Source organism: Dama dama, chromosome 33, assembly GCF_033118175.1.
Source record: "Dama dama isolate Ldn47 chromosome 33, ASM3311817v1, whole genome shotgun sequence".
NCBI classification, from domain to species: domain Eukaryota; kingdom Metazoa; phylum Chordata; class Mammalia; order Artiodactyla; family Cervidae; genus Dama; species Dama dama.
In genome coordinates, this window is record NC_083713.1 from 26,681,474 (window position 1) to 26,702,333 (window position 20,860).

General features: G+C 40.8%; 1 protein-coding gene across 6 annotated transcripts in view; it reads right to left on the reverse strand.

Moving 5' to 3' along the window:
• Nucleotides 1–302: 302 nt before the first annotated feature.
• Nucleotides 303–20,860, reverse strand: part of RAPGEF4 (Rap guanine nucleotide exchange factor 4) — a 318,295-nt gene continuing 297,737 nt past the window's right edge. For all 6 annotated transcript variants that reach the window (XM_061135069.1, XM_061135068.1, XM_061135067.1 and 3 more), the window contains 5 exons: nucleotides 17,302–17,352; nucleotides 16,429–16,516; nucleotides 15,948–16,012; nucleotides 4,494–4,548; nucleotides 303–1,634 (listed from right to left, as the gene is read on the reverse strand). In XM_061135069.1, the coding sequence (XP_060991052.1) occupies nucleotides 1,507–1,634; nucleotides 4,494–4,548; nucleotides 15,948–16,012; nucleotides 16,429–16,516; nucleotides 17,302–17,352 (387 nt within the window). In that variant the 3' untranslated portion in view covers nucleotides 303–1,506. The remainder of the gene's footprint in view (nucleotides 1,635–4,493; nucleotides 4,549–15,947; nucleotides 16,013–16,428; nucleotides 16,517–17,301; nucleotides 17,353–20,860) is intronic.

Sequence of the window (20,860 nt, forward strand, 5' to 3'; positions counted from 1 at the left end):
CTAATTTTGTTGGGCTTACAAAAAATTAGACTTATAAATGCACTCTCAGACCAGAACTCATTTGTATATAGAGGGCTGACTGTAGTGGTTTCCAGGGACTGGTGAGAGAGGAAAGTGAGAAGCAGCTGCTAGTGGGTATGGGGTTTATTTAAGGGATAAGGAGAATGTTCTTGAATTATATAGTGATGATGTTGAACAACCTTATGAATAAACTAAAAACCAATGAATTGTATACTTTTAAAAGGTGACTTTTAGAGTATGTGAATTTTATTTCAATTAAAAAAAAAAATACAGCACCCCACCATACCAAGTAGTTATCTCTCCTATATTATAGGAACTGAGAACAACACATCTTTTCTTGTCACAATTATATTTAATGAAGGTACTAGTTGTTATTTACAGAAGATATACATACATACAATTCCTGCACATTAAATGTAGCCTAATTGTGGAAACAGGAAAAAATGTACTCCAAAATTACATACTAAATAAAATAAATAAAAAGTAATTATTTGGCACAATATCTATATGTAGCAAATAAATAACTCTATACCATTGATTGAATGAACTATTTACAATCTATCTGAAAGTGCAAAACAATTGCTGAAAATTAAGGTATCTGTAATAACATTTAAGTCCAGAAAATATGTGGGTTTTTTAAATCAGTAACAATAATTAGCCAATAGTAAAGGTTTCTTAATGCCCAGGAAAATAATTTTGAAAAATTTTTTGTGCATATTGTGCTATTCTGAAATGTCTTTTTTTTTTTTTAATCTTAACGCTGGCAATTTTAAGAACCTTGGAGTTTCTCAGTGGAATTCTTATATATGCAATCCTGATTTGTAAATTTTAAAAAGTCATATTGTAAACGTAAATATTATTCTATAAGTCATTCAGAAATTACAGACCAGTCTTCCCTAAAATTACATAAATAGCCAGAATGTTTTATACTAATGTGGTCAGGTACAATTCCTTCAGAGGTAAGACTATGAAGATGGAAGAATACAGCCTCTAGTTTGGAGTTACATGGATTCCTCAACACCTCCCAAAAACCCCATGCTCAAGTCAAGATGTTGAGTTAGAAATTATGAAACTATACCACCACTGATGTAGCCAAATAAATACCATTTGTAGCACATCTCATCCTGTAAATACTCCTAGAAAAAATATCAGGAGCTTGATACTTCTCTTGACAATGATATTTCTACCATACTCTTCACGTTGCTCTTATTTTATGTTTCAGCAAAGAAGATGGCACAACTGGAAATAAAATCAAGTGACTATGAACAGGGGATTTCTAAGTTAGAGTGTGCAAGCTGATGCAAGTCAAAGAATTTCTTCTCTTGTCATGATGCTGGTAAGCTGAATGCAGCCCTGAGATGTCTCAGGAGGGGTTTTTGCTTGTTTTATAGAATTCTCTAGTGACAATACGGTCAGTAGTAGCATAAATGGCATTTTTGAAAGATTGTGGATGGAGGCAAACGTTGTTCTGGGCACTTGAAATGTCTATGGTCGACGAGGCTCTAGTCTGTGTGACATCTGTGATAAAGTTCTCTGGTTGTCAATCACATTTAATTGCCGTACATAACTCCGGACATCCTGATGGTTCTTATTAGCTTGAGCTGCATCAGGATCTATCAAAAGAGAAAAGAGTAGGATTGGCATTGCATAATATATGCATATAAGATACAGCTTTATTTTCTCTAATTTATTACATTTATCATGGATTCCTGGTTTCCATCAAGACCTTTCAACACACTATATTCTCTCCCACCCTTTTCTTCCTTGGAATCATGTATTTCGATCATTTTCCTTTGCATCAGATATTGTTTAAAAAAAACACCAAATAAAAATGAAAGCATCACCTGACAATCCTGGTTATATATTAAAATTGTTTCCCCTTGCCATCCCCCAGAGTGTACCACTGTGATCTCTGCTCCCTTTGACCCAGACGAGGACTAATGGCAAAAAGACATAGTTTTCATTAGCTTCTAACAAAAGCACTTAACACCTGAGCTGAACTGAAGCAAGCTAGTGAGACTCTAAGTCTGACTGCCCTTAATACTTGCAGACAACATACAGCATTACTGCATAGATTGTATGACTGTCCATACTCAGAAAAAAAATCAACTCAGGCTAAAGTCATGACTTCTACTAGACCTTCAATTCTCTGATGCTATTTGTTCTGAAATCCCAGTTACTATTCTAGTTTCATCCACTCCCCAAAGCATTTGAGCACCAGAGTGATCTGAAGTCAACTGATTTCCCTAAAACCAGGCTGAAAGAAGAATCAAATACCCAATCAGATGCCTATACGGGTAATAGATGTGAATGAGGAAGGTTGTTTGACCTCTGGTGAAATGGGAAAGATAGTTCCCTTTAGAAGTGACTATCCAGCTCCTGCATCCTGAGTTGGCGGATCTTCCTATTTTTCTAGAGAAATGAGAAATCTGGATTTCTTCCCTGGGAATTCTTCCATTTTTGAATGATTACATTATTTCAGAATAAAAGGGGGAAAAAAGCTCCATTTAGATCAACACCTCAGCCATGGTCCATGGGTGGCCTCTGCCCCATGGATGCCAATGTGGGACAGTAGGAGTGGCTGAGCCAGCCTGGACTCTGGACCAGCGTTCTTTCTGCCATAGCACATTGCCTTCTGCAATCCATCTGTTCTCCTTAGATCCACACACCACTCCCAAAGACAATTAGAATGCCATCTGCATGGAGGGCGAAGGGGAGTGTTGCAGGTCTGAACAGAGAAAAGCAGAGAGAAGATACAAAGGCCCCACTTGCTCTAAGAAGAAACTCATCAGTATAATTATCACATATAAATAATACCACAGTGCTTAATTTCCTTGCTTGTCACTGGCAGTGTACTCTACATGTACAATATACTATAATTACATTGTACATATTCCCACAATGTTTATGAATCTATTCCTATAGCTTTATCTATAGATTGTTGACTTCAGAGCTGAGCAGCTGTTGTTTACTAGCAGTTACTGATAACTTCAACAAATGCAGTGGATATATATATATATATATGTATTCCCCCCACCCCATGTCTCTAGGAGATGTAGGAGAATGTAGGATTATACTTCCAAAGAAGCTTATAGGACAAAATATATTCTATCTTGGTTCTTGGACCTCATGGAGAACCTTCTCAAGGCTTTGAACCCTCTTAGGCATTTTGTGTTTAATTTCAGGAATTTCCTAGACCCCTCTGAAGGGCAGTGGATTCTAGGTTATGAACCCTTGTTGTAGTCATCACCTATATATTTTCATACTTGCTTGTATAACTGCTTTATGACCATGTATTTATACATATAGTACATTTCTAGATGAAGAAATATGAGACACTTTAATTTTGGCAGAATCCACATAAGAACAAGTGATGATGTGCAGGCTGTTCTCATTTTGGAAGAAAGTGGAGACGTAATCATTTGAATAAAATTTTTTTTAAGGATCTTGCTCCCTAAGACAAGACTATTTTTCCTAGACCCCCCACCCCCCACCCCCAGGTATTAAAAAATAAACGTTTAGCAATTCTGGTATCCTGTGTTAGCAAACCCTTGTTTTGGGCCAGTCCTGTGCTAAGAAGAGCAAAGATAGCTCTGATGAATAAAATGAGAAACTTTAGTCTCTGTGCACTAGATTTATTGGAGGGGATGGTACTGGTAGCCTCGCAGTCATGTCCATGTCAGATTATCGTGTTAAATTAATGACCCCAATGGCTTCAAGTGACTCATACAATGAAGTTAGCACAAAACTTTACAGGGGCCACCTTCTCACTCCCAGACCAGCTGGAGGGAGCCAAAGGCTCCAAGCCCCACCCAAGGTCCCAGCCCTGAGGAAACAGTAGCACTGGCCCAGCACGATGATCTGGTGCGATGATGCCACTTAACTCCCAACAGTTTAAACTTGCTATTTATTATTAGTGACAGTTTCATATTAAAGCATTTATTGTACCAGCTATTGTGCTAAATGTGCAGATTTAAGAAAAGCACCTTAATTCACCTAGAAATACTAGAAATATAATATGAATTCCTGCTAAGGGACCTTTTACAAGTGTGCTTATACACATTCAGGCAGTCTCTCAATACCCCAAGAGACAATAAATATTATCCTTCCCAGTTTATAAATGATGGAATGAGTCATCATGATTTGATGTGAGTTTCTTAACATGAAGCAGTGAGTCATAAAGAGAGTTGGTTAGAGGCAGGATTTGTTGGCATTCATGCCTTAGTTGTCTCTATCCATTCTGAAAAGAGCAAATGAACTTTCTGAGTTCATTCATAAAATAATATTCTTATGGTTATTTTCTAGTTTTACAGCTAGAAAATCTTTAAACACAAGGCCCTTGTCCGATGGGATTCACGATTCAAAGCGTCTCTGACACAATCAAATATTGTCCCGGCTTCAAGAATGTCTCTGTAGCCCCATTAAAAAGGACTTAATCACTAAGATCCATTTTGCGGCAGCATTTAACTTACTGAAGGGTTGGCTCCTGCAGTATCTCACTGTTCTGGCAGTATTTGCAATCATTCGCTAAAAAAAAAAGAAAAAGAAAAACTGAAATTCAGGTAAGCTTAGTGTAGAATCCAAAAAACAAAAACAAACCACACCGTTACTTACTTTAGTGATACCTGGGACCGTGAAAAATAGCAGGTTCTGATCTGTTGATTATCTGGAGGCAACTGGTTGATATATAAGCTGTTTAACTACTTGACAGAGGCACCCCCTACCACCCACATACACATACAAGGTATTTGTCAGGTGAGGAATACTACTGGAATAACTCTAGTCTAATTGCTTATTCCTTAGAATGTAAAAAGCAGGCTGTTGTTCCTGGGTCTGAACCTTATTCTTCAGGACCAGTTCTTACCATCCTCTCTTGAGGTCACTGTGAATTTGCAAGAGAATTTGTAGCTATTCTAGGTTTGGAGAGGGTTTAGCTTGTCAAGTTCCTCACTGTAAACAGTAATGAGATATTGGATGATGTGGACAGAATGGTCATAGATATTCTATCGCCACAGTTTTCCATACACTAAGCATTATTAGCCTTTTTCATCTTCCAGCAAAAGTGTGTGTTTTAACATTAACCTTAATTATGTGATTCCCTCCTTCTTCCCTCCTTCATCCTTTCTGATTATAACAGGAACACATGCACATTTTAGAAAAATCACAAAATCTAGAAAATGTTGAGAACTAAGTAAAAAATCACACAGAACATTGCTTCAAAGAGTAACTTCAGCTATATTTTGGTACATTCCCTTCTAATATTTTAAATATATATAAACATCTTTTTTTCAAAAAATGGAAGTCACATATATTTTTGTTTTGATTTGAATTATTTCACATGGCATTATGACTTTTCCATGCCATCTTCACTTTAAAATCTTTTTTTTAAAATAACCAGGTATTCAGTCTTGTGGATGGATCATAATTTATTTAACCTTTGTTAATTTTGTCATTAAGTAATCTTAATTCCTAAATTTCGGCTACCATAAAAACTTACAAGGAAACCTTTTGAACTGCATTTAAATGAGTTAAAAGACAAAGAAAGGAGGAAAGAAATGGACAGAAACATGAGGAAAAACATGAGGCAGAAGCACTGTTTCGGAGCCACTATTTCTTGCCCCTGCCATTTTGAGGGTAACTGGGACCCCTAGTCTCTGTGAAACATCTCAGGATACTTGTTCTCAAGGTTGTCCCTCAGAGATGGTGGTTAACTCTAACACGAGCAGAAAATTGATAAGGTTCTGGCCAGGAAAAGAGACTTCCTAATCTCTGAGTGGCTATTTAACTCCAGTCCTTGCTTGCTTCTCTCATTGACCGTCGGCTTGCCAAAATTAGGAGATGACTCTGAGAAAACTGACACAGTGTTAAAAAAATAAACTTATTTGGGAGGGAATTTTTCTCATAGAAGAGTTGAAGCTTTACAAGTACACACAGGTGAACATTCATAATGCCTCGCTGAATATTACTGCTTTGAGGACTCTGGCAAGCATGAAGGGACATGTGTCTGCAGTGGGTAATTTCTCATACACAAAGAAGCAATCGGAAAAGTTTGAACTTCACTTTCATAAAGGATCCTGAAAACCAGCATATCCATTGATCAGCATGAGAAATATATTACAAATACCTCCAAGAAAATGTAACATACAGTGTATAATTAGCCTCTGATATATGGAGCCCTGAAATAAACAGTTAACTATGATAATTTTCCTGCTAATTTACTTTAAGTTGTTTTTTCACTTCTCCAAAGGCTTTGCATCCGAAGGGCACAAGTATACTCCATGTAGAATTATTGTAATTCTTCAGATATTGAATGGAATGTAATTACTGAGAACCCTGGGAAATGCTGCCAGTATGCCCCTCAGAAGAATAATAAAACAATTAGCAGGGGTCAGAAACCTCTTCCTATACCATTTTGTAGGGAGTAATTGTTCTGCTTTTTAGTTTTGAAAGCTAAAACATTTCATTCTGACTTTGGTATTAAGACTCCTCTTTACAGCTATACTCTGAGGCTTCATAATTTTTAGCTCATTATGTAGTTTAAAATGTGAGAACAATTGTTTAAATCAGTAATTTCCAGCTCTGGAGTTCATTCTAACCTTTCTAAATCTTTGATTAATTTTAACAATGGTTTTAATTTTGACGTATCCCTTTTAATTGTACTCAAAGATAACTTCAGTTTAACTTCGCAGTCCAAATCTGGCTTTGCAACGGGGCCCATTCTTTCTCTTTGAGATGGCTGCACAATAATGTTAGAAAATGTAACATTAGCAGTGCCGGGACTCCACTACCACTGCTGGTCAGCGCAGTTACAGGATGCTTTCTCAAGGCCAAAGAAGAGTTAACTGGATATTTTCAACCCGACCCCTCCTTTGCACCCACTGACCCATGCAATACAATATTTAATATGCTACAGGTGCTTTCCTGGGTTTGCAGGAGAGTTCAGAAGTTCCCTTGTTTAACTGTCTCCAGGGGCATAATGCCATCAAAGCTTGCCTGCAGATACTGGCTCCTCACTGTTTAAATGCATCCAGCAACAAGTCACTCAATTACCTCCAAGGACAACCCCTTGCATTTTTCAACATTTATGACTACTAGACATTTCTTTATCATTTTGAGTCCAAGTGTTTGCACCTTTGTTTTTCACCCCATTTATCCTAGCATCCTATCTCTGAGCTCTTAAGCCACAACAAACATGTTTAGTTCCTTTAGGACAGTTCTTCAAATACTTGAAGATAGCTATCATGGACATCTCTTCACCCCCACATCTATTCTGGTTCAGCCTAAATATCCCCATTTGCTTCAACAATTCTTCATAAGTTTCAGGTCTCTTCTAGACAGTCCTCTAGATTGAAGTCCACAATTTTAAAAAAGCTACATTGCTGATATTTGAACTTCTAGTGAATTAAACCTCTCAGCCCTCTTCACTGAACTTCCTTCTCTGTAGATGTGCAGGTGGTTTCATGGACCAACGTGGAGAATTTTGCATTTATCACCACTAAGAGCCATCCAGTTAGTTTTTCTATCTTTCTGCAGACTGAAGTCTTGTGTGTGATTTTTGACAGCAGGTGACTGTTTATTCATTGCTATTCTCAGTGAAAGTTGGCAAAAACTAAGGTTAAAAGATATAGGCTTTATTATCCAACTGTCACAGCAGGGATGAAGCCAAAAATTATACCCTAGGCTTTGGGGCCCTGCTGGAGCAGGTTGGCCTGCATGGAGCAGGCCAGGCAACTTTCCTCCAATGCCAGCCAGTGGGAAAATACCTGATCACTCCAAAGCAGAGCTTCTCATCTTTTTTTTTTTTTTCCCATCCCAGCAAACCCGGGGTTATGATACATTCCTATTAGCAACTGGCTTGTTAAAACAGCGATTTGTAATTCAGGGACAAAATGAGGAGAACGTGCTCCTTTAGAAGGGACCTGTATCAGAGCAGGTGGGCAGAGCAAGGCCTTCTCTACACCTGCCCTGACTCTGATACAGCCCCACCCCATGCTGGGAAGGTCCCACCTTAGGGTTCCCTCATCAGCCTACCCTGGTGGATGCAAACCAAGAATGCCAGGCTTCCCCTTGGGAATCCACATTCCAAATTTCCCAGGACCACCATTTTCCTTGCGACTAATTCTCAGTATGGGTCTTCAGAGCTTATTTGCAAGAATTGTGTTCACACAATTCCTCACCTACAGGATGAGAGAAGGACCCAACCGAAAGCTGATGAATCTCCCTCAGGATGTGAACTCACATGGGGAAGCTCAGGAAGGAAAAATGAGGTAGCAAGCCAAGGTTTCTGTAACTACCCTCAGGTTTTTTTTTTCCTTCTTCTTCTCAGTGTTTATTTTGAAGTAATTTCAAATTTTAAGAAAATTTGCAAGAGTAGTCCAAAGAACTCACATATAACATGGTGAATGTGTCTTAACAAGACCAACCCTTTTAAGGGCACTTCCCAGGCTTTGGGCCTGTCCTATTGAGCAGGTCAGTGGGAGTCTGGTCTGGATAAAGGCGTAGACAGTGCATAGCCAGTGACCCTGCATCAGGTATTTATTGATTATATTAAATATATCACTTATATAAATTACATAATATGTATGAAATATAATAACAGTATTATTTCTGGATCAAGCTGTAAACAGAGTGACCCAGAAGCACATGTCCTCCCTAGGGTCTGAGTTGCAGCATGACCAGCACAACGATGCCATCTAGCAAGGGAGTGACCAGTTGTGGGCAATCAAGCCTGGCCCATGTGAGAGGCCCTGAGGCTGTGCAAATCTCCCTCAAGCTAGGAGGCAAGCAATTCCTTCCCCTTGAATCCAAGGAGGGGTCAGAGAGGGCTCTTCTCAGATGGGTCCTTGGGGTCTGGGCTTCCCCGTTTACCTTCTGTGGGACCCTCCCCTCAGGGATGGGCTGGCCACCTTACACCTTCATGCCTCTCCAGATGGCCAGCAGCCCACCAGGTCTCCCCAGCCATCTCCGGCTCTTCTGGCCAGCTCTGTACTGACTCCTGTGCCGGGTCTGAGCTCTCCCTTCACACTCCTGTCCCTGGAGGGGAGCAGACTCCTGTGTCTGTTTTTCAGGCTCGGCCAGCAGGCCCTGCAGGCAGTAGCAGCTGGCACTGTTCCCCTCCCGACCTCCTCCCCTTCAGAGCAGTTGCCAGAATGCTCAGCCAAGCTCCCTCCCTGCTCCCTTGATTAGGCGCTCCTGCCCTCAGCAGTTTTTGTCTTTCCTTTTATTGCCCCTTGAGACCTCTGCCCTCCTTGTTCTTAAAGGTTTGCCAGACTGCTCTCTCCTTTCTTCTTTCTCCCCCTTCTGATTTGACTCTGCCCTTGTCCGGTCAGATACAGGACCTCAGTCAGTTACTCCTAGCTTACCATGTGTAAAACCACACTCACACCATTCTGATTATTTCACTCAGATCCTCATATATTGGGATAATAATTTTTTTCCACATGTATATGTAGAAGTATATCTGTCTCTCACCTGCCAAGATTGTGCCCGTGACAGCAACCAAGTGGAATAAACGCATGGGGAGGACCAGAGAGAAAAGATAAAATGGCCCAGGAGCTGACCCAGTCTTCACCGTATATATCCCTGAGGAAGAATCCTGGCTCCTGTCTCATCCTACAGATCTTTAATATCTAAGAGGTGAGTGGCATACAGATACAAGCAGGTAATAAGCATGATGCTCATGGTATACTGTACATGTGATGGCCATGGCAGCTCAGGGGTCTCTGTGGGCATTTGCAGAGAATTGTGCATCTCTGTATGCAGGGCAGGGCCCTACAGGACTGACATAGCACCACAGGGAGGAGGCGGACAGAACAGGGTCCACCGAGGAGCAGAAAGCTAAGGAGTTCATCTTGCATAATGTATTGGTGATATAAAATGCTTGGGACATTCTGCTTGATCAGGTTTTCTAATAAAACAGAAAATGCGTTTGGATTAAATCGTTACATAAATTCCTTTATAAATGCTTTAGTGTATTGTCCTATCTCACTAAGTCTAACACCGGAATAGGTGTTATGCAACAAATATTTCTTTCATATTTATGACATGCCAGACACCTTTCTTGGTGCTAGAGAAATACCAGTGAACTGAATAGATCAGATACCTGGTCTAGGACATTTACATTCTAGTGGAGAAGATAAGCAGTGAAGAGACAATAAAAAAAAGATCATCTTAAAACGTGAAATCAATTGTTGAAGCAAGGTTATCTGTTGAGAATCAGCTGTCTGACAAGGTGTGGAGGGTAGAAGAACATTTGAAGAGTGGTCAGGGAGGACTACTTGGAGGGAGGGATACGTGAACTGAGACCTGAATGATGTGAAAGAGTCAGACTGGTGAAGGCTGGAGGAAGACAATCTCAGGCAAAGGTAACAGCTAGTGCAGAAGCCCTGAGGCAGAAAGAAAGGAAAGCAGGTTGGTCTCACTAACTTGGACTGAGTACAGAGAAGATGAAGTGTGAGATGAGGCTGAATGGGTGCTCAGAGTAACAAGTCTGGATTTGATTATACTGTATTTAACAAGGTTTTATTTTTCTCTGATATAAGAAGTTACCTCTCTGCATTTTGCTTGTTCACACCATTTTTAAAATAGAAGTAAAAATAAATAAATAAATAAAATAAAAGTATAGTTGATTTAAAATGTTAGTTTCAGGTGTATCATGAGATGATTCAGTTATGCATATACATGTATAAATCTATATTTTTTTCTTTTCCATTATAGTCTGTTACCAAGATACTGAATATAGTTCCCTGTGCTATACAGTAAATCTTTGTTGTTTATCTATTTTATATATATTATTGTGTATCTGTTAATCCCAAACTCCCAGTTTATCCCCTCAACCCTGGTTCCCTATTGGTAACCATGTTTGTTTTCTATGTCTTTGAGTCTGTTTCTGTTTTGTAAATAAGTTCATTTGTATCACTTTTTTAGATTCCACATGTAAGTGATATCATATGATATTTGTCTTTATCTGACTTACTTCATGTAGTATGATCTCTAGGTCCATCTATGTTGCTGCAAATGGTATTCTTTTTTATGCCTGAGTAATATTCTGTTCTTAACACACACATACATATATATCATATCTGCTTTATCCATTCATCTGTCAATGGACATTTAGATTGTTTCTATGTCTTGGCTATTGTAAATAGTGCTGCTATGAACATTGGGGTGTGTGTTATCTTTTCTAATTAGAGCTTTCATCTTTTCTGGATATATGCCCAGAAGTGGGATTGCTAGACCATATGGTAGTTCTATTTTTAGTTTTTTAAGGAACCTCTATACTGTTTTCCATTGTGACTGTACCAATTTACATTCCCATCAACAGTGTGTGAGGGTTCCCTTTCTCCCATACCCTCTCTAGCATTTGTTATTTGCAGACTTTTGGATGATGACCATTGTGATTGGTAGGAGGTGGTACCTCATTGTAGCTTTGGTTTGCATTTCTCAAATAATTAGCAATGCTAAACATTTTTTCATGTGTCTGTTGGCCATCTGTATGTCCTCTTTGGAGAAATGTCTATTTAGGTCTTCTGCCCATTTTTTGATCAGGTTGGTTGGTTGTTTTTGAGTTGTTTGTATATTTTGGAAATTAAGCCCTTGTTAGTCACATCATTTGCAAGTGTTTTCTATTCCTTAGGTTTCATTTTGTTTATAGTTTCTTTTGCTATGCAAAAGCTTATAAGTTTGATTATGTCCTATTTGTTTATTTTAGCTTTTTCTATTGCCTTGGGAGGCTGACCTAAGAAAACATTGCTACAATTTATGTCAGAGAATGCTTTCCCTATGTTCTCTTCTAGGAATTTTATGGTGTCATATCTTATATTTAAGTCTTTAAGCCATTCTGAATTTTTGTATATAGTATGAGGGAGTGTTCTAAGTTCATTGACTTATATGTGGATGCCCAGACTTTCCAATACAACTTCAGAGACTGTCTTTTCTCCATTCTGACATCTCTTTTATTACTGTTTTGAACTAGTTTTACATCTTTTATTGATTTTTATGTGTTATGTTTTATTTTCAACTGCATATAATCTTAAAAGCCAAGGATTACTTTTTGGATTTCTTTATATTTCCTAGCAAAATTTTTTGCTTAGACACTCTACACATATTTAATTGCTTTGAAACATACCCTTTGGAAAATCTACATTTAGCCCAGATCATGTATTCTATATAAAGAAGTAAACTTTCAAAGTCCTTTGAAAGATTTCTATTGTGTTGAAAAGGACTGGGAAATGGGTAGATTTGAACATTTAGAGTTTTACTTGGAGATTCTTTTTTCCATAGATTGAGGTAAGTCCAGTGCTCTCACCATGAGTCTTGTAATAATGTTATTGATGATAGAAAACAAATTGTTGCTAATAATGTAATGGCATGATTAGTGATACCCAAATATAATGATTCAAAACATTTTTCTTCCTTTATGAATGAGCTTCTGTTAATGTTTCCAGAAGAACAGAGGTTTGCCTCAGGCTTCTCATTCCAAATAAAATGACTATCTTAAAATAATATTAATAAATAAATTCACCTAAATATGGGTATGTCTGAACTAGAACCAACCTCCTAATACAGCAGCAACTGTGGCTATCAGCATGCTTCACGCAGCCTGGGGTAGTGGCAGCCGGCCAGCATATTATCCTCTGATCCATTGCTAGTCTACCTCCTAAATGTTATAAATATTCATGTATGCCATAGAAAGCTACAAAGGGCTTTATTCAAACATTTTTTTGAATACTCCTTTATGTTTCCCCCAAATGAAAGAATGTCTGTTTTTTTTTTTTTCTTTTTGCATAGGATCAGAGTGTGAATTCTCTTTTGTTCATACTCATAAATCCTGAAAACCAATATGCAACAAATTCTCTAATCCTCATTTCATACCCCAAGGGTGAAGAGGTTCAAAATAAAAATACTTAGGATTGGCATGGCAGCTCACTGTGACTGTGCAATGCTGCCACCAAAAAAAGCATCTGTGTTCCCAACTACCCAGGTGACTTCTGCCCCTGGCAGGGACTCCCTCAAGGGAGACAGCCTCCCAGCCCCATGAAGGCTGCCAGCTTTGCTCACCACCGTGGCTTTGCTGATGAATGAGGGGGAAGCTGCGCAGATATCAACCTGGAAAGGGAAACAGACAAGTCCTTTCCTAGGAACACACTAGTAACAGCAATCACTAGCGAGTTGTTAAGTGGTAGTGGTGGTGGAATGGGAGCAGGGTGGGCTAGTTTATGGGGAGAAAAGGTTAGAAAAGTTGGCACCAATGCCAGGCTGGTCAAAGCCAGGTTTCAAAAACATAAATCCTTTTTTAAAAATTCCAGTTCATTTTTCAGTAACACCTAACTCATGGAAGGGCAATTATAAAATTCGCTTTCTCTCAGTGTGATTTATCAAATGAAATAAAATTTATCACTGCTGGAGCAGAGAACTGTTATAATGGTACTCTTGCAGTATTCTTTCTCCCCTTTTCTTTCATAGTAATTACAACCCCTTAGTTTTGAGTGGGGCATTGGATACCCAAAATAAGGGCTACACATTCTTTCTTTTCATGTGACTATGTTTCTTCTGTCTGATAAAAGGTGAGCCAAGTGGTAAGTGCAATTCTGGGTCACATCCCTACAGGGAAGCAGCAGGTCTTCACCTTTTCCCTTTCCCCTTCCCTCTAGCTGGCATGGGGGTGGTGGCGGTCCACCGTCTTGGACCACATGGATGGTGAAATGGCACAAGAGAAGAAGGCTGGAATTTTGACTGCTTCCTGGAGCAGAACTTCCAGACTTAGACATTTAAGTGAGAAAGGAATAGACTTATCTTGCGTAACCCATCATTAATTCAGGCTTCTATTATTGCAGCTGAACTGCTATCTTAGCTCTTCAGTTGCTTTCAAGCAAAAGTGGACTCTGTCAGAGCAGGCTGTGAAGGACCTCTCTCCTCACTGCCAGGCATGTAAGAACACACTGCTGTGGGCATGAAGCACAGAGATGGGGAAGGGGAACTCCCTTAATGTCCATTAAATACGGTCTTGACTTTTCCTTCCCAGATGCGACACCAAGATCTAAAAATCCAGATGAAACAAATTTCATCCTCCTTGACAGGTATTTTTGCTTTTCTTGTTTGTTCTGTTCAGTTAACGTTAATGATCAAAAGATCTAACGCTCAATCAACTCTTTAGGAGACGGACTTCTACCCCTCTGTGCACACGTATACTTTACAGTCAAATGGTTGGCTTAACTACCCTTTGGTCTGTATTTCTGCCTAAGTGATCTGGAAGGTTCTTTACCTATTTGCTATATCTTTCATTTCTGGGAAACAAGTTTTCTCTTGAGAAATTAGGGAACTATGTTTAATTCTCCATACTAATAAGTGAACAAATAATGTTTTTACTTTGATCATAGAATTACTAAACTGACACAACAAGAGAGATATTCATACCCTACCCTTGGTATGGGTGGAGGCGGGGGACTGCTAAGAAATATTTGCCCTCTAGCACAGAGTTTAAAGAATCTGCACCAGAGGGCAAATTCAGTTGGTAAGAATCTGTCTGCAATGCAGAAGACCTGAGTTCAATCCCTGGGTCAGAAAGATTCCCCTGGAGAAGGAAATGGCAACCCACTCCAGTATTCTTGCCTGGAGAATCCCATGAACAAAGGAGCTGGTGGGCTACAGTCCATGGGGTCACAAGACTCAGACATGACTTAGTGACTAAACCACCCCACAGAGTGTCTTTGCGGAGTGCGGACTCAGGTGCCATTTCCTAAGAAGCTTAAGACGCAGGACCTAGTGCCCAGCACTTGCTGCTGTCCTCTACCAGGCTGAACTTTGCAATAAGCTCATTCTCAAAGCTGAATAGTATGATCTTTACAGGATGGCTGTGGGATGTTTTGAATTCTCCCAGAGTCACACATATTAGCTGGATTTCAGGAAACAATTAGAACAATTTTTCTGGTAAGAATGCTTATAGTACTCTATGACTTACAGGAATAGTTAAATACCCTGGCCCCACCAGTGATTCCCCAGGGATAGTCAGGGGTGGGGGGGGCCAGCATCCCCATTTTCTGTTGGGAAAACTGACCCATGGAGAACTTAAGGGACAGCTACAAAGTGATGAAGCTGACCCTCATGTCTCCTGAACTCTCAGCCCTAGGCTTTTCCTGTGGTGCCATGTTCACCGCTGCAAAGCGTACCCCAGGCACATGCTCATCCACACAGATATAATATCGCAGTCCCCATCCCTGCGGGCTGCGGCCAAAGGATTTAGAAGACAATGGGGCATTCCATGAACATGCACTGTGTCACTAAAGAAAGGCTTTGGCAAGACCCGCCTTATTGCTTCACAGAAGATGAGAAAATTAACTGCAAAATAACAAATGGTTTTTTTGGGAGGGGTGGGGTGGGAGGGGCTGGAAAACTGAATATGCACCACTTCCACACAACTGTTCCTTCTAAAAAAATTTTTGTTTTCAGTTAAGGAGGATTTTCAAGTTCCCGCCCTGAACTTGGGTGAACTTTACTGGACTAAGCAACACACAGTCAGGTGACTACTCTATAACAAAGATTTTCTGTGGAGTTGCCTTTTACCTACATGCACTCAAGTCAGTCTCAGCATATCAACATTTCAAAGGCATCCTGGGGTGTTCTAGCTCCACAAACAACATGGAAGTCACTCTGGAACATTCGTGCATTTTAGCAACAGGCAGCCAAGGATGAGGCACATAGTAAAAAAGCTAGCTGCCACTGGGGCCGCAGCACAAACGCTATTCAGTTTCACAAAGGAGAACTGACAGATTAAACGGGGTAGCCAATTTGAACTGAGTGTTTCAAAACTCCTTTATGTGTAACTAGCTTTTCAAGGTGGCAGCATATATGGAAATTATTTCCTTTATTAGTACCAATGCAAATTTTTATTTAAAAAAAACATCGTGGTTAAGGTTAACAATACGTACCATTTTTTCAAAGTTTACTAGATTGTCAATGAACGTCTTGTTCCCCTCATGAGTAAATGTCATATCTGCAAAGAAATAAAAGTCACATTCTAATCACTAACAGAAATATGTCATACAAAGAAACCACAATAGCACCATTAGATTATGCTGAAGGATTTGCATAACACTGCAGCTGAAAAAAGCCGATAATAGTTCCTTTTATGTTAGGTGTTTAACTTTCTAAAAGCATTTTACCTGAGCTTAGTTAAAATTTCCAAACTAACCCTCTGTTTCACTCTCAAGGCTTCCAAACCACACACATATTCTCTGCTCCTGCAATAATCTTGCCAGCCCTTTCAGAAAAGTCAGGGCAGAGGGGGGATGCCGAGGAAGGTGGGAAGCTCGGATCATTCTTCCCAAGGAGGTCAATCTGATTAGGCACCTGTTCCTTTCTTCCCATACACTCATCACTGGCTCGTCCTGTGCATTTCCTTGGAATTACCTTTAATGAGCAAAGGCATGAAGGGGATGAGAGGAGGGTCCAATTTGGCTACTGTCAGCCTGTAGGCCCTGTGGTTTCTTGAGGGATCCTTTAGAGAAACAGAGATGCTGGTTAAGGACTAGTGAAATGTACACCACCCTCTTCTACCTCCTAACCCAACCCAGCCCTGTCATCTCCCAATCAGGTAGTTCTGAATCAAGTGTAGCTACAAAAGAAAGGTAAATTTAGTTAAACAGATGGATTTTTGTTTTAAAACAACTTCCCGTACGACAGGAAAATAAATAGATTTTTTGTTTCCTTTCTTCATTGAAAGGAAGATACGCCTCCAGGGATCAAGGGAAGAGATCCCCTTTGAGAGCCAACACAAAATGTTAAACAACCCCCAACCACAAGAGTCCCCTTCTCCTGGGAGGACGGCCTCCTTCCGGGGAGCCCAGCTCACCCTCCTGGCTGCTTTGCACTGCCAGTCTCGACTTGCCTTCTCTGAAACTCTCCTATGACTCCTACCAAGTCCCAGTCACTCCTTTTCTGTCTGTGAACACCTCCCTGCCAATGGGGAAAAATAATTTGGCAAGCCAAGGAAAATGCAGCTTGCAGACCCTAGCCAACCTGTGCTGGATGGAAAGGATCCCATTACACTGCTTTTCTTAGTTACACAAATTGACCTTATGTGGGACATAAGTCCTCTTTAAGTTAGTACCTGAGAGTGCCATTCATTAGTCAGACATGCTTGTTTTAGCAGCACTAAAATGGGATCATAAACTTCTTAAAGTCATACAAGGACAGATAAAATTTCTGAAATGAGAACTTCAGCTAATCAGAAATTGGATTAATGCAGACAGTGAGTGGAATAAAGGAGCCACTGTCACTTACCATTAAACTTTCAAACTCTGCATAGAACTTCTTGAACTTGCTTGGCAGTTTCTGTTAATGAAATGAAAATGCCACACTCATATGTCAGATTCAATATCTAGATACTTATCATGTGTTACCATTTCTAGGGGAAATGTACTTCTTTTGGCTCTTAATCAAACATCTCTAAGACAGGCTAGACTGTAATCTGTCTTGTCATTTGAGGATAATCTTAGAGATCTCATCTTTTAAAAGTCTTAACCTAGTTGAACCTAAATTAACTATGGATGCTTTTGGTCTTATTGCCTTCTATAATGTTTTCTGAAATGGATTATTCATAAAGAGGGCTGTATTCCCAGACTACAAGTGGTTTGGCATTAACCCCCACCACACACAGTTTTAAACTCTCAAATTCCCACAATGAAGAATTTAGACCAGCAATTATTATGATTAAAAGTTTTAGAAACTACCTAGTTCAACCCTCCTCTTCCTTTACCTTGTAACCTACAAGAAAGAGAACAGGGATTTTTATCAGTTTTTTTTTTCTTTTTTTTACGGCTGTATTCTCAGGGCCTAAAAGAGTAGCAGCATGATGTCAGGTACATAGTAAATGCTCAATACATATTTATTTGGCTAGATTAAACCTTTTCTTTATAGACAGAAGAAATTAACCATCAGTTTAAATGACATGCCAAAGTCACACAGCTGGTGATGGTCAGAGCCTCTGTAATTCATGTCTCCTGCCTCTTTTTCTCTTGTTTCTCTTCTATGCGAGACGCTTTCCTACACAAGCATTTCTCCCACAGGATTTCTCTGCCCTGCTCTAATACAAAAATTGATAGTTCTATCAATTTAGTAATTTCTCATGGTTGTATCGTGGCAGATGATTTGAAACCACTGACTGTACCCGTACATTTACGCCAGTAGGTCAGTGATGAATCATTTTTCAATCTGTTGGTTCTCACTTTGCTAGGTCCTGAGCCCATAGGAAAGCTGAACTTTTCTGACAGGGCCACACAAAGAGCAGTGTGATGTTCCCCATTCCGAGACTGTGAAAGTGCTGACCAAGTCTGGAGCCTTGAATGCCCCACTCAGTTCTGCTTCACACCGTGACATCCATGGGCAACAACTGACTCACCTGTCAGGCCTCTGCAATCCCCTCAAAGCTCCTCTCTCTTTTTTCTCTCTTCCGTGAATGGGTTTGACCTATTTCCATTTAAACACTGTTCTTGTTTAGCTGCTGAGTCATGTCTGACTCTCTGCAACCCCATGGACTGTAGCCCGCCAGGCTCCTCTATCCATGGAATTTCCCAAGCAGGAATACTAGAGTGGGTTGCCATTTCCTTCTCCAGGGGATCTTCCTGATCCAGGGGCCAAACCCACTTCTCCTGCTGGGCAGGCAGATTCTTTGCTGATGAGCCACTGGGGAAGTCCTTAAACACTGTAGAACATCTTATTTTGTTTCTAGGAACTAGTATCCTCATAATCTCTAAACTCATTGTCCTAGTGCCTCTTTTCAAGCTGGGTTTCAGGGAAACCTGATATCGTTGTTTAGTGGGGAGGTTCAAAGGGATGAAGGCTGGCACGGACATCAAGGGATACAAGAGTCTCATGCCCCATGGAGCATTCAAATCACCATGCTCAGTGATAACTTTCCGTGAACACAGACAACTTATAAAATGAGGAGTTGATGGAATTTTTGGTTACGCCTGTCACTCTAGTTCTTTCTTTACTTAGCTGGCTTTTGGGTCAAAGGCAGGAGTGCATATGGGAATAAAACTGGTGTCTCTATACTATTATCTATGCACACCCTATGGACTTACTTTCCTGGTGACTCAGTGGTAAAGAGTCTGCCTGCCAATGCAGGGGACATAGGTTCAATCCCTAGGTTGGGAAGATCCCTGGAGAAGGAAATGGCTACCCACTCCGTATTCTTGCCTGGAGGATTCCATGGACAGAGAAGCCTGGTGGGCTACAGTCCACAGGATCGCAGAGTTGGACACGACTTTGTGACTGAACAACAGCAACGACAACAAAATCCACACCCCCACGCTTCCAGAGCAGGGGTTCTCAAGTGGAGCCAACTTTTACTCACTCTCTACACCTGGGGATATTTGGTAATGTCTGCAGACCTTTCCTGATGTCAACACTGGGGTGGGTAGAGTGAGAGGTGCTACTGGTTATATAGTAGGTTGAGGCCATGTGTGCTGCGTAGCCTCCTCCATGGCACAGGACAGGCCCCTCCACCCTCACGCATGCAACAAAGAACGATCCTGCCCCAAGTCATCACCACTGGGGCCGAGAAACGCGGCTCTGGGTCCTCACTCCCACTGGCTTTATCTCAGATGAGTCTTTTCCCCTCCATGTGGAAGCATCCCCTGGGCCACGTGGTTTCACTCTATTCTCCGCTTTGTTTCACTGACTGCCTCACAGCTGCCCCCTGATTCCTGGAGGGCAGCCTCTGTCCCTCAGGCTGCTCCTGCTGCTCACTGCTGTGGTGTGGGAAGCACGTGGGAGGGGGGCGGCCAGTCCGGGAAGATGAACCCAAGTCAGAGATGCTTGAGAATGAAAGCTCTCCCTGCAGAACGACCCAATTCCATTTCACCTTACAGATAAATGTTTATACACGATGAGAGGGGGGGGGCTCTCCTCTTTGCAGTAGCATGCAAGGATGGAAACACAAGCTCACAGACTGATGTGTTTCTGCCTCTCCCTGTGGAATGAAGGACTAGATGATGAAACTCCCTTTCTTGGCTGCCTACAACCAGTCTCTGCACACCGCCCCCCACCCCAAGCAGCCTCCTGTTTTTCTCTTTAGACCACAGGAAAGGGAACTCTGAGAGTGTTCCTCCATGCTACAGCCTTAAGGTCTAGCTCCTATTATGTGTACCTAGACCTGGCCTTCCCTGACCCCCATGAGCCTTCATACCTGATGATTTTCTCAACCAAATGTTTGGTTTGATTTTCCAAATGATTTGATTTTCCCAAACCATACATGATTTTCCCAACCAAATCATTTGGACTCTGCAAGAGGATTAAATGCTGGAAACAGGTAAGGGAAAGCAGACTCTCTGAGAGGTTACCCTAGATTTCCAAAGATTCCGAGAGCCGTGGGCTACAAGAAGGAGACGCTTGCACCCTGGCTTCACGGCTCAGATTTCTTGGCAGCGCTAACTTTCACTAGCCGGAAGATGCCCAAGATGTGTGGCACACGGGCCTCACCAATTCCCTCATTCCTATATTCGGGGGATGAGCTGCTGTGTGCTGCATCTGCCTGGAATTTTCAGAGAAACCCAAGACAGAGGACCTGTAAGGACCTGTTCTATAAACAGTGGAAACACAGAGGAGGGACAGAGGGGGAAGAAACAGTTTCAAGAGGGAAGTGGGCAGGAAAATGTTTCAAAGAAAACATTTAGAGATGCAAACAGCTGACTTCGGTACCTTTTTAAAGCATCCTTGCGAATTAAGTCTCTCTCATCTACTCCTTGCCCTCTTTTTGTGTTCCACTTACACATACTTTTTCTATTTTTAGTAAGAGCCTATTTTTGTGTCTATGTTCTATGAGAGATTAGTATTTCTT